Here is a 13,685-nt window from a genome sequence, read left to right on the forward strand (position 1 = left end):
AATGGTAAATGCTGTGCCCAGGAGACAAAACTCTCGCATCTCTCAGGAAGGCAGGCACACAGCTCACAACTGCACCTCAAGTTTCCCTGCCAACTCAAAAGTCAGAGTCCAGAGTCCTCTTCTGAATGCAAAAGCTCAAATAATTGCCCAGAGCTCACAATACAACACACAATCCCTGCCTGAATACAACAGGCAGGGATTGTCTTAATACTCGGTCTTTATCCTTGCCCTTCTCAGACCACAACCAAGAAGCAGTGCTGGACCCTCCTTAGCTGGAAAAAGTACTAACCCTTATCCCCCGTGCCCAGCGAGGCTGGGACGGGTAAGTTGTTCTTTGTTCCTGTTGCTGTCACTGGGCCATTAAAGAACAGAAAATTCGTGCCCAAGGAGACTAGACAAGATGGTGTCTGACTCGACAGCCCAGTAGTTTGGGTATGCCAATAAAGCTGGAACGTGAATTTTGGTCCATGTTTTCAGTATTATCACTGTTTTAACATCTGTGATAGTCTAATATAAGTTACATAACTACCAACATGAAGGGGCACGTGAAATGAGGACTCCCTCCTGCGAGATAAGCCCCTCTTCATTTGCCATCCTTAAGCTCAAACTGACTGCAGAGTCACCTGCAGAGAATAAGGACAGTGAAGATGCTGACAGACTTAGATACCACTGTGACAGCGTATTTAAATGCATTACAAACAAAATCAGACGTACTGTTGCTATAGTTAATCTTTTTATTTTAACTGCTAATTTCTTCCACGCCTTCTCCTACCTGATTCTAGTCTGCAAGGTAGATAAATTGTTGTGATAGTTCTGTCTAATAAATTAAGAGACTGGAACAGACCTCAGACTGGAGAATCTTCCATTCTTTCCTCCCGACTAGACAGCCTCACATACACCCAACAAATGATTTAAATCTACCATTGATTTACACAGCACCAACACAGAAAGTAAGGTACCTTTCCCCAACTAAACGAGTTAGGACTGTAGAAGACTTGGTTTTTTAGTCAAACGCTACTTCGTCTGTTAATACTGGGTTTTTGGGTTTTTTTCCAAGCCCTCTTTTATTGCATTCTTTCCCCATGTCTGTCTTCATTTAAGCAGTTCTTCACCTCGCTCCCTCCTCCTAGCAGTCTGGTTCTGGTTCCTCTTCCTCCTGTCTGCACTCTAATGACATACTAAGTATTCTTCTACTCCTGCATTATTTTTAATTTCCTTCTTTCAAAGTCACTCTTTGTTCTATGCCCTTTCAATTTGCCCTCGGCTCAACAGCCATTCTTTTTCCTCTTGACAGTCACCATGCAGCTCACCATCTATTTCCCTAGAATCTGCCGGTTTTTCTTCAGGGCAACCTTCCTATCAATCTTTTTAATTTTCTTTTCCGGTCATAAAAATCTGTCCTCTGATCCTCTTGCATTTTCAATCTCCTTCCTGTCCATTATTCTTCTCCCGGTAAAACTCTGTAAAATTATCTGCCTTCATTCCCCATTCTTGCCCACTGATAACTTTCCACTTTCATTGTTACGTTTTTCAGGCTGATGCATGCAGCAAGCCAGACACCCGGTGCCGTTAGCTTCCTCTTGAAAGAGCCATCAATTCTATTTGCAGGCACTTCCCCATATAATAATGGCTATCGAAATAAAGCAGTGGAGAAGCAATCATTTTTGCTTTTGTAAGAATAAACTTGCATTGTTATCCAAGGCCAATCATACCGCGTTACAGAGAGTACCAGAGCATCGGGCTCTTGCAGTATCCGTCTCTTGACTGTCTCTTCTTTAAAATTATCTCATTTCCAACAATAGCAACATTCTACAACTCAAACTTTTTCTACTTGAAAATTTTTTTAATCATTATTATTATTTTAATGACTGGAACTGCCTGTTACCTAACAGCAGTACAAGATATATTCAGAGAAATAGACCTCTGTGGTCAGGAAAAGCACAAGTTATGTTTCCGCTGCTGAAACAAGCCACCCCACGGCTCAGTCCCTGAGCACGCAGCGGACCACGGCCAGGCTGCTATAAGGCAGCCCCTTCACGAGTGACTACGCTGTATACTCCACCCTGTATAGCATTCGGCCCGAGTCTCTCCAGGATACCGTGTGGCACCCAGGGGCCATGAGCTGTAATTAGTGCTTTCTTCTTATTTTCCCAGTTCAGAGCCTGAAATAAAGTCAGGGTTATGTTACAGACTGGTTACTTTAAACAGCGTGAGGCCAAGGCTACGTGCTGTATGTCCTGAAGGATGGTACAATATGGCATATGGAGGAACTGCGGATGCAAGGTCAGCTCAGAAGGACTTTAAGGACTCTCCTCGGTGGAGGGAGTCGAATCCCCCCCAGGTGCCATCTTCTTCATATAACCTACAAGGAGTACCTGAAGCAAATTTTGCTTGTCATTACAACTAATGACACTTAGGTTTTGTCTTGAAGGCAATCCTTTAGTCCCCTCTCTGCTCTCACAATTAACATGCACTTGATGTGAACAACTGGAGCATCAGCACCCAAGAACGAAACAAGGACTACGCTACTGTTCAGCACAGATGAACCACAACTGTGCTACGTATGTAAGGAAAATACCAAACCAACCATTCTTCCACTGAAGGCCAAGCTCATACTAAAACACACTTCATCCCAGAGACTGAAAGCCTCCCTCATCTTGCCAGCACGACTTTTTTTACTGTGTCCAAAATGCATGTAGCCTCTTTCAAATAGTACAAGTCCACGGTTTCAAACTACACTAAAATTTTAATTCTCCTATGAATGCAATTAGCTTACAGGGAGAAAAATTATTAGACAGAAACACTCACCAGCTGCAAAGTTTGAAATGTTCTTAAGGAAAGCCAGTCAACAGAGATCAGCCTGGGAACCAAAATTCCCATGTGCACTGGGAAATCACTGTTGAGTCTGCATTTTTATCCCACGGATAAATGTAAGTCAACACTTTTGTATGTCGTAATCCCTCCAATTTATGCATGGTCTACTGGATCTGTTGTTTCTGCATTTAAAACACCTTGTTCCTATTACTACTGTGATCTAGGAAATTATGAATGGAAAAGATTTACGTATACAGCTGTTTTCTGCACTGCTGCAATGTGAGCATTATCAACTTTTAAACGTATTTATTTTCAAGCACAGGTGCAGCAAGTGATCCAGCAGCATTGTGCTACTTACTGAGGTTTCACCAGCGCCATTCTGACAGCCAGTCTATTGAATTGTAAACAAAAAGAGAACAGTGAGGTAAAAAACCCAAAGACCAGGAATCCATTTTTAACTGGATTCCACTTCCTTCATGCAGTTGCCTTCACTAAGGGGCACGCAGTTGACATGCAATGCTGCTTTCTCTGGAGGACCACTTCTGCCATGAGAATATCCCACCTACTTCAAGAGGAGCTGTCTGCATAGACGAGCTGCACATTCCGACGCGGGGAATCAATTAGTTTTACAAGTACTATAATATAGAGATTTGCTAAAAATCCTCTTTCTTACAGAGAAGTACTTCTCTCTGCTGAGGTGACAAGGTCGTTAGTGTGGCTGGACTTCGTCAGCACAGTGATTCTTATGAAAATCATTCAAAACAATAGAAAACCCCAACTCCTAACATTAGTAAACATTTATACATTTTTAATACTGTCTTCTTACAGGTATTTTTTGAACAGCTCTAGCGAGATAAAAACATGAGATAAACCCAATCAAAAATTACTCAGCAAAGATTTAATTTAGAAAATCACCGTCTGATCAATAATTTTGATCAACAATAACCAAAGTGATTATTGTTCTAAAATTTAACAATTTAAATCTGTTTCCTAAATATTGCAAGTATGTTTTATCCTTAAAGATATTCCAAATCCTGTCCGCCTTGGATTCCAGCAGAGTTCATACTGCGTTATTAGTTATGGTCATATATGGTTACAGAGGAATAATCTATATTTTGCTCTACCTCATACACTACCTAATTGAATCTTCCCGGTTAGTGATGACATATGAAGCAGGACTAACAACCCTGGAGACATCAGACAGAGTGAGAGGGCAGAATACGGGCTATGAAAGTCAGGGAAACAAAATTAACATGGTAATACTGACAAACTTTTATAGACTTTCCTGAACACAAACAAAGATTATTATTTACGAAAACAGCAATTCTTGTTACTGCTCAAAAATATTAAATTGAAAATTCTTAAAAATTATTACACCCAACTATCCTAAGGACAGATACGACAGTAAGTGCAGCACATGCATTAGCAGCTTCTCTAGTAAAGTAACTCTAATTTCCTGGCATTCCTCAGGACAACCTCTTGACTTCTACAGCTACTCTCGTTTCTCCTCTCTCAGCTCCTTGTTTTTAAATATTCAGTCCTTTGCTTTGTCAATTCTAGCTGCCAATTTCATACAACATTCAGACTCTGAATTAAAAAAAAGAACAGTAATACAATATAGATTTATTGTAGCAGGCCCCTTGGCTTCATTTTGAAGTCTCAAGTTATACTTCAGGATTGACTACAGAATAAGAGAAGTAAAAAGTAAAGTTATGCTACCTCTGCATATGCACATACTGATATCATCTCCTTTGTATGGTCAGCAGTGGAAGATAATAGCCCTTAAAATTCCAGTTAAACTTTTCTCATCATAGATTTTTTTTGTCCACCGTTTTGAGTAATTGCCATGTTCAGAAATAACACCTTTATTTGCTGAAAACCCCTACATCATGATGAATTTTAGCACGTTAATACTGCCCACAGATGTCCACCAGCCTAGCAGACGGGCCTGTTCAGCCTGCTGCATTGACAATTCACGAACTAAAATAGCACTTAAAGTGATTAAATGATAACTACGACACAGGCGCATTTCTAAGTCTGTGGATAGCATAGCTATATGATTAGAGACGACAAAAAACAGTAAAGACTGAATTTCAGTTAGTAAACAACATTTTTACAGAGTTAATAATTCAGTTTTGGCACAAAACAATAAAAAAGCCAATTTAAATTTAAGGTTCACATGGCATCAAAAATTAAATTGGTTACGCGCACAGGAGATCTCACTCATGTTCCAGACCACTGTGTCACATGTGTCTCAGTCATGTATGTCTTGTCAATTCTTGTATTTTGCTTCCCTTGCTTTTCTCAGCTTTGGAATAACATGCAGTTTTGGTGTTTTACGCTTAACTCACCACTGCATAGTTCAGGATTTGTGGCTGACACGTGGCAATTGTGAACAACTAGCCAGGGTCAGGACTTGTCTTGAAATAAGGAGATTGGTAAAAACCCCATCATCAGGAAAAAAAAAAAAAAAAAGCTTGGATTCTTTGGATTTTATTTTACTGGGTTTATTACAGATATCACAAAATCATTTCTGTGCTGTGTATAATGTCCTATCACACTCTGTACCATTCACAAACAGTATTACAACTAGTAAGACTAGTATATGTCAGCGTTCTGCTACTGCAAAGGACTACACAATGCCCATTCAATTTGTCTATGATCATGAGTAGCTGGATACATAACAGTTTTTAAAAATGGATACTTAGACTAAAGCTCTTTAAAGAAACACGTAGGCATCTGCAGATGAGGTCCAATTCACAGATCTCATATTTCAATGACTGTACTCGTACTATTCAACTTCAGCCATGTAACTTCAGTAGCTGGACCTACTTCCACCTTTCAAAGCTCCAAGCAAGGCACAAATCTAGCTCAGGTGTTCCAAACGGCCCTTTGGAAGACTTTGTATTTCTCTATTGAGTACATACAGAGCTTAGGGAGAACAAATAGCTGACATAGCCAGCTGTAAAGAGAACGTAGAGTTGAGTTATGTGAAGTTTCTTTACAAAGCCTGATTTTCAGAGGTGCCGAGTCATCTTTTGATGCCTAAATGCATATCTGTTCTCCGTGAAAAATGCGGTTTGAACATCATAAAGAGATTTTTCATTACCACTAACCTTAAGAGGCAGGATGACTGTGCTTTTATCCTAAATTCTCTTATTTGGACTGAGTTCAGAATACCTGTGTTACCATAGTAGCGTGAATAACACTTACATTCACAACAGACTCCTTGAATTTGATGTGAAGCCTGTAATTAGAAAGTGCAATGATGGCATCCTCTGCTCGTCCTACATACTCCGTACTCTCACCATGAAGTTCAATGAACGGGACCTTCAGAATGGGAAGAAAAATCATTCGGAAACCATTTACCAAAAACGTGCAACTCCTGTAAGCATACACTCAAGCACAGAACATTATAAAATCAAAACTAAATACTGCAGAGAATTGAGCCTAGCTATTACTGCTAAGAAGGAAAATCCTGGATAAGGTTGGTTCAGAGGTTAATTGTAGCCTTTTTTAAAAATGATTCCTCATTTTCTCTTAATTTCCCTGAGTAGTAAGTGCTTGGTCACGGAAAACAATGAATTTTTATGAAAGATCTGAGCAAAATATCCTCACATTTTGGCAAGCAGTCTGACCAACCCCTTGATTTATGCTCTCGCTCCTTACTTAATGGAGAGTGGCATTTCCATAACGTTATTAAATTCATCCTAAAGTAGGCAAAACATGTAAGATGAATAATCTTCTACACTGTTGGTCCCCAGTATTTACTAAGCAAACTCAGGTAACCAGCTTAGACTGGATACCTAAATGCTACGTAGCTGAAGTCAGTCAGACAAATCGTACTTTTTGCTCCATACTTCTCACTGCAAATATGAAAATGCACGACATGCTGTTTTATAAAGTTAGAAAACCTGCAGTTGTATTATGTTGCATATAAAAATTGCAACTGTTTAATTAAAAATGTGACTTAAGCCAAATTTAACTGAGCTGGGTGAAAAGTGTAAATGCTCACCTTGAAAATAATCTGGTTTTACACCAACTTAGCTTAAATCAATTAAAAATATTTTCTACTAAAATGAAAAAACCTACCTCTTCAGTTGATATAAGAGTGTCTATATGGATAAATTATCTCAACTAATTCGATTTCAAAAGGAACTTTGGAAAATTAAGAAACTGAAAAATAGCCATTTTGTGCAACGTAAGACTTTTAGCTTCTGAGTAAGAAGTAGTAATAGTAGTATTTAACTAGCTTAGCATTATTATTTAAAAAAAAAAAAGAGTTCTACACTATGGAATAAAACCTAGCACTTGAAATTACTACACAAGTAATGGCTATATTTTTCAGACATTCTAAGGAAACTCTTGTAATATAACGCACAAGCTCTCTGTCCTATCAACAGTACGTGGGTATTTAAAAAGACAATGTGTTTCTCCTAATACTGTGCTGAATTGCAAATGAAGATCCTACGGGAGAGGCCAAAGAATGCACAGGTCAAGTAGAGATATTGTGATCTTAACTGGCAAGGAGCAGCATGGTGATTACCTGAAGGTTCTCATCCTCTCGGATCAGCTGCTTCCTGGGAAAAATCTGATTAGCCTGGATGCATTCAAGGCTGTGCTGAGTCTCTTCATCCTGAGAAACAAAGCATTACAGTTAACTTCAGCACTGTCACTCGCTGCCTTCTTCAGCACATAGAAACCACCAATGAAAAGCTCAAACAGGATGAACTGTTTAGAGAATTCAGGTATCAGTAACTTACTAAAGTTACTAAACTTTCAAAGACAAGTATTCAAACAACTAAATACGGTATTAGAAACAGGTTTCCTTCCTGCAGCCTGATTAATAAAGTCATAAAAAAAAAAACCTGTATTAGGAAAAAAGCATTAGCCTAGCCTAGTCTAGCACTACACTTAAAATTCGAACAACCCCACAAGTAAACATGAATTCTCTAATGTTTTTCAGTTTTTAGCCTATTCTGCTCTGTAACAGACCTTACAAACCCCTTTTGCTTACCATGACACGGCCTGGATAGGAGGAGAAATCCTCGTCTTTACTCACAATACTTTGAGGCTCTTCTTCACTTATTAAAATCTAAAAAACCAGAAAAGTAAAACAATCAAGTTAAATTCATTTTCTTTTGGCAAATAAATGTAAATTAAATTTTAAAGACTGAGAATTCAGCTGTTAGAAAACTGCAAGCAAACAATAATCATGAAAAGATGAAAGCCATACACACTAGCTCTCCTGAGAGACAAAATTGTTTCAAAACGTGTCAGGCTCCTTCTGCTCATTCTGAAAAAAATCATCTCTGAATGTACTGCTGGGAAAATACCCGTCCAAGTGCAGCAATTAGACCACTGTTTATATAATTTAAATAAAAACATGTTCATCCTTCTAGATCACCCTGAATTTTCTCCCAAGTCATTTGCAGACGGTGATTCACAAATACATAGGTTGTAGAACCAAAGCTATCGTTGTGATAATTTAGTCTGATCTGTTACAGATCCTCTTGAAGTAATCTTGTTTCAACTATGGCATATGGATTAGAATTCATATACAGGTAAAATTCCTCATTTTATAGTTACGACTCATTTTCTACATCCATGGACGTATCAAAATATCGATTTTCTTGCACCGACCCTTCCAAGAGCTCCAGATCACTATACGCTAGCGACTTGCTCTCTTCACTATCTAACAATCCCACGATCTTTTATCATCTGCAAATTTTCTGGAAATATCAAAGAGCATACAGTCTTGATGTTTATGCAATTGACCCTATTAGGAACTTAATGATGGAAGTGAATACACAAGTTACAATTTGGTTTTGAGATTTACCTTATCTTCAATTTTTTAAATTCAGGTAGGTTCTTCCCTTTTAAAAAAAATTGACTCATTCAGGTATTTTATGGGTTTTGCAGTCTACAGCACTTAAAAAGACACAACTGAAAATATATCAGTCAAGTTCAGTCAGTTCTCAGTTCATATGTCACCTTACTTATAAATATATTTCAAATTATCGGCGTTGCGGTTGACAGAGAAAAGCACTTTGAATCCACCAGCTCACAAGCACACCGCCACCGCAGGAAGCGCTAACTGCATCCTCTACATTGTACAGAATATTTACAAAGGGAAAAGGAGCAGCAGACGCACATCTTCTGAAACTAAAACATCCCACTGTCGCAAAATGATCAACGAGAAGAAAGCGTTGCACTGTCCCCAAAACCTCGGTTAAATAGGAACATCACGATAAACAAAATGCCTTTATGTCCCCAGAGTAGGGGAGAAACAGCATACAAAAGCTTGCAAGTTGGATCAAAATTGCACAGCTTGCAGAAGGACGTGTATATGTGTGTTTATATATATGAAAGGAGGAAATTATGAGCAGACTCAAGCTGGAACTGCCACTAATTCACTAAAAATTAATGCAAAAAGTAGATATAAAATCCCAACTTTAAACAAACATGAAAAACAAAAGCTAGAAGACTTGATGGAAGTCTGAATCTATCAACTATGGAAACTGATACGGAAAAATAAAAAACCAGCACAGACATTTCCACGCCTGCAAGAACCATGGAGAGTAGGAACATTCTTTTAAGTCATCAGAAACTAAGGAAACCTAGAAATGCTATCTACCAACGGCAAGATGAAGACAGTATTATTGTTAATATTGATTTTAAAAAGGCAGAATTATTTAACATTTTTGTTTCAAAAGAAACAGGAGAAGAAAGATGGTTCATATGTAACCCATGCTGTAACTGATGAGAATAATCAAGGAATCACAATGATTAAAGCTAAAAAGGCCATAAATTCATCAGGTTTGATCTTTAATATATCAGAAGCCATAAAATTCCAGCCTCTGTGTTCAAAACAAGAGCTCGTGCTTGACTCCAGCATGACTTGGTATTTTATGTACGCTCTGTTTTACGTACTTGGTATTCTACGTACACTTATCTTCTAAAACCACGCCTGCTCTTGACTTGGAGATACCAAGAAAGGAGTGGTTCAGCAGTTCTCTCAAACGCATCTGGTTTCAGCTTCTAACCTTCGGTTCTCACTGTGGTTTTCAGATTACGTCATGCACCATTCTCCTCAATCTACAAGATTTAAAGAAATGAGCTTCCTGCTCAATCAAGTTTAAAATGACGGCTGGCTAAGCAACAGGCTCAGTTGTCCACTCAGCCTCTGTCCTACACCTCAGCCATCAAGAAAGGCACACACTGGATTAGCTTTGCAGTATATCCTGATACAATGAAGACCAACGATTCAAGGTTTAAAAACGGTAAGCTTTACACCAATCGCCTTCTCCACCCTTAGAATCACGATAAGCTGTCAGGTCTACAGGCAGCCAGAAGAGCGATGGAGAGTTAGGGCATATTGACACCAACGCTTTTGCGGAGGACATCTGGGTTAGCGTTCCCGCAGGCTGCTGGAGGCAGGCTGTTGGCACGACTGCCTTCTGCAACCAACTGCCTCTTCACCAGCGCCAACTCTGCTCTTCCAGAATAGCGGCCACCGTTACAGTCGTTAAGACCAAACATTTCCAGATCCATTCATCGAGACGATTTACATACAACTTGACCAAAGCTTTAAACATGAATAGTAAAGCCTTCGCACTATAAAAAAATACTTCGCTGTCTCAGAAAATTCCTTCAAGCACAATTATCAAAGAAACATAGACCTAATTAAAAAGATGAGCTTTATTACAAATCTAAAGCACGCTTAGTATTGCTGATGAAAAGTTTTAATACGTTAGGCACTGTGCTGTAACAAAATTATTCTTTTATACTTCAGATTGATTAAATCTATTCATTTTTAAAGTTTACTATATAACCATCCACATGATAATAAAACCAGTATTAGCTTGGAGAATTAGCTCTTTTAAAAATTTCTTACAGCTGTGCCCCTAAAAATCCAGCCTGAACCATTAGTGGAGACTATCCAAATTACTGCAGAACAAGTTTCTTATGCTGATCGCTGCATTGAGCCGCAGAACAGCTTCTATTATACTACTGCGACTTTTTACATGAAGGTGAAAATCTTCCCTTCTTAAGGTGAATTTTGGGAAAGCTGTGTGAAAAAAAATATGGTGGATTCAGTTTTAATCAGGATTATCAGACATACACTGTGATGTTGCCAAGATAAATGGTACAAGAACTTAAGACTGGTTCTAAAACAAATAGTTTGCACACTCATGCTGCTTCTAGGTATTAGTGAAACGCTTCATCAGCTGAACTGCCACAACATAAAAGTATTTCTAAAAATTGTTGGCAAAAATAACAAGAAACATTGAATTGTTAGAATGAAGTTCACTGATCTGATGGGCAGTGAATATACCGAAAGAAAGAATTCACTTCCCATCATGTCAACAAGCTGATCCCACTCCCTTCACGATCTCAGGATGACTGGATGGAGCACAAGGGGAAGGAAATACACCACTGGGACCAGGGACGGGGACCACGCACTATTCTCGGTAGCAGCCCATACTGAGGTTGTGTGAAATAACTCTGAAACCACACTTTCAAACTCATTTTCTTTCTAAACCAAAGCTTTCTAATCCATTTCCATCCGAACATTTAGCAAACTCTCCCAGGTTAGTCATGTGAATAGAAAAAGGGATGACAGTGGTCGTGACACCTAGTAAGGGGATTTCTGACCCTCGCTTTACGAACCCTGCCTTAGCGGCGAGAACGAGGACATTCTTCATATTGTGAACCCCAACAAGCCCCTCTGTCGAATTTTACCTGTGATCGTTAACACACCACGCTACTCTGAAGGACAGCTTGATACAAAGTGAGACTGGCACGAACTGCCTGAAGAAACCTATTCTCAAGTTGACCCATACCATCTATTTTTAAGAGCGAAGAATGGAATCCGAATTCTAGTTGTGTTTAACTGCAGCTGGCAAATAATCAGCTCTTCCAGGACAGTAAAAACACTTCCCAGAAATGAAATGGAAATGTTCAAACACAGTTTAGATAATAACTGACCAAGGAAACATCTTCATAAAAAGCACCCTCAAATTCAGGCTCCCACTTATAAATAGGATCACATATAAATAGTAGATAGCTCATAAATAGTGTAGTGAAAGTTGTTTTCATTGTCAGAAGTAACTTTTTTTTTCAGGATTGAGGCCAAAAAAGGTTATGTCATCAATTTACTGTGCTGCCCTTTCAACCGTAGTTTCACATATACTAAATTATGCCAAAAACGAGGTTAGTCTTGTTAATTCTCCATCCTTATTTCTGCTCGAAAGGATAGATGGTTAGTAAAGGTTGTAACCTCAGACTCTGTTCAGCCAGTATGGGAATGTCTTAATTACCTTTCGTTTCAGATGTGCCTTCTGGTCTAAATTATGTACATAATTAAGACTAGCAATAACCATCTGTTTGCCAGTGAGTCTAAACAATAAACAAAAAAGATTATCTAAATAAAGGATCATTTAAATTCACATATATTTAAACGTAGTTGGATTTATAGAAAGGAAGAAGAAAAACTGAAGGGGAAAAAAAAGGAAAAGGAAGCACCCAAGTGTTTCACTGCCTTCCCCTCCGTCCCCTGTCCAGATCCTGAATTCCGTTTATTTTAGTATCAAAATCAAATTGAGTTGACCCTCAGTCTCAAAACATAGCTATTTACATGCCGGGTTACAGTTGCCCTGTCCAAGTTTTAGATGGGAATCCAAAGGTTTTGTCAAAGAAGCATTCGAAGATTTGAGCATGAACTATTCAAGAATGCAATCTGGCTTTAGCAAAAGATGCTTCTGTTACAAAGTGAAAACACTTCTTCCCTTTTCGCAGGTGGAAGGAAATTACTCTGAGATAAGGATAAACAGTTTCCCATGTTTCAATCCCTGACAGCAAGGTTTCCCCTCTTTCCTGGCACTGCACGCAGAAGTAACTGAATAGCTTTCTTAAGTATTTACTGCGGAAGTAGCTAACAATATGGACATTTACACGTTACTCAGGAATAGGCGCAGGATAGACAAAGAATCATGTTTGAAGATTGTGTACAACTAAGAGTCAGAAGTCTTTTTTTTTATAATTAAAGTTTGCAAATTGCAACTCAGTAAAATATTGATTTTTCTCTAACGCCTTGGAAAATGCTTTATGTAATTGAAAGTAATCAATGATAACCACAGAATCCACCTTCAACAGTTAGCTCGTCTTACCAAAATAATACAATTAGCTTACCAAAGAATGAGAGAGAATAAAACAGTCCTCTTTGTCCCAGAAAGTTTCAAACGATACTCTTCCGATACTTCACATTGGCAACTGCAAATAGAAAGACAGTACTTGAAAACACGAACCTTCAATTGAACAAAATCGCTTCTTAAACAGCTAGCAACTTATACAAGAAACTCAACTGTTATGTTAGTTTGTCTCAATTAAAAAGTAAAAAGTACTAATTACTATGCGAGTCGTAACTACTGAGATCTTAACATGCCCAAAGAGGGAATTCAACGACTGGATTCTGACAGGTTCACGTGTGCCGGTTAAGGCCTCTCTTCTGGTAAGGAATAGTTCAGAAACGGTGGCCACAAAGCAATTCCCATTCCTTTTAAACTTCTTTGGTACGCAGAAGTGGAAAAAAAAAATCACTTAGAAGACAAGCTAGAGGAGAGCTCTTTTATAGAAGATCCAACCGGTTTTGTACCAAGCTTCAAAAGCGTGTTTTAATTTTGTGCCAAAAATAGCTTTTTTGCCACCCAAGAAAGCAGATGAAGACCCCTAAATACCGGTTATTGCCTAAGTACCTTTGGGCAAAGCTGCGAAAAAGCCAAGGTGAACAGCAATGCTCTTATGATGCCATTCCTCCCAAGCCCTCTCTCTTTGACTTTCCAAGAGCCGTACAACTATTTCCTAAAAAA

General features: G+C 38.7%; 1 protein-coding gene across 1 annotated transcript in view; it reads right to left on the bottom strand.

Annotated features, from left to right (window-relative positions):
* MTMR3 (myotubularin related protein 3) overlaps positions 1–13,077 on the bottom strand; it is a gene marked incomplete at its 5' end in the record, with an annotated part of 51,180 nt that extends 38,103 nt beyond the window's left edge. Inside the window, 5 exons of the mRNA XM_059827786.1 lie at positions 3,173–3,205; positions 6,028–6,144; positions 7,361–7,450; positions 7,832–7,909; positions 13,009–13,077. Of these exons, the coding sequence (XP_059683769.1) occupies positions 3,173–3,205; positions 6,028–6,144; positions 7,361–7,450; positions 7,832–7,909; positions 13,009–13,077 (387 nt within the window). The remainder of the gene's footprint in view (positions 1–3,172; positions 3,206–6,027; positions 6,145–7,360; positions 7,451–7,831; positions 7,910–13,008) is intronic.
* Between the last annotated feature and the right edge of the window lie 608 nt (positions 13,078–13,685).

Source organism: Gavia stellata, chromosome 21 (assembly GCF_030936135.1).
Source record: "Gavia stellata isolate bGavSte3 chromosome 21, bGavSte3.hap2, whole genome shotgun sequence".
In the NCBI taxonomy this organism is placed as follows: domain Eukaryota; kingdom Metazoa; phylum Chordata; class Aves; order Gaviiformes; family Gaviidae; genus Gavia; species Gavia stellata.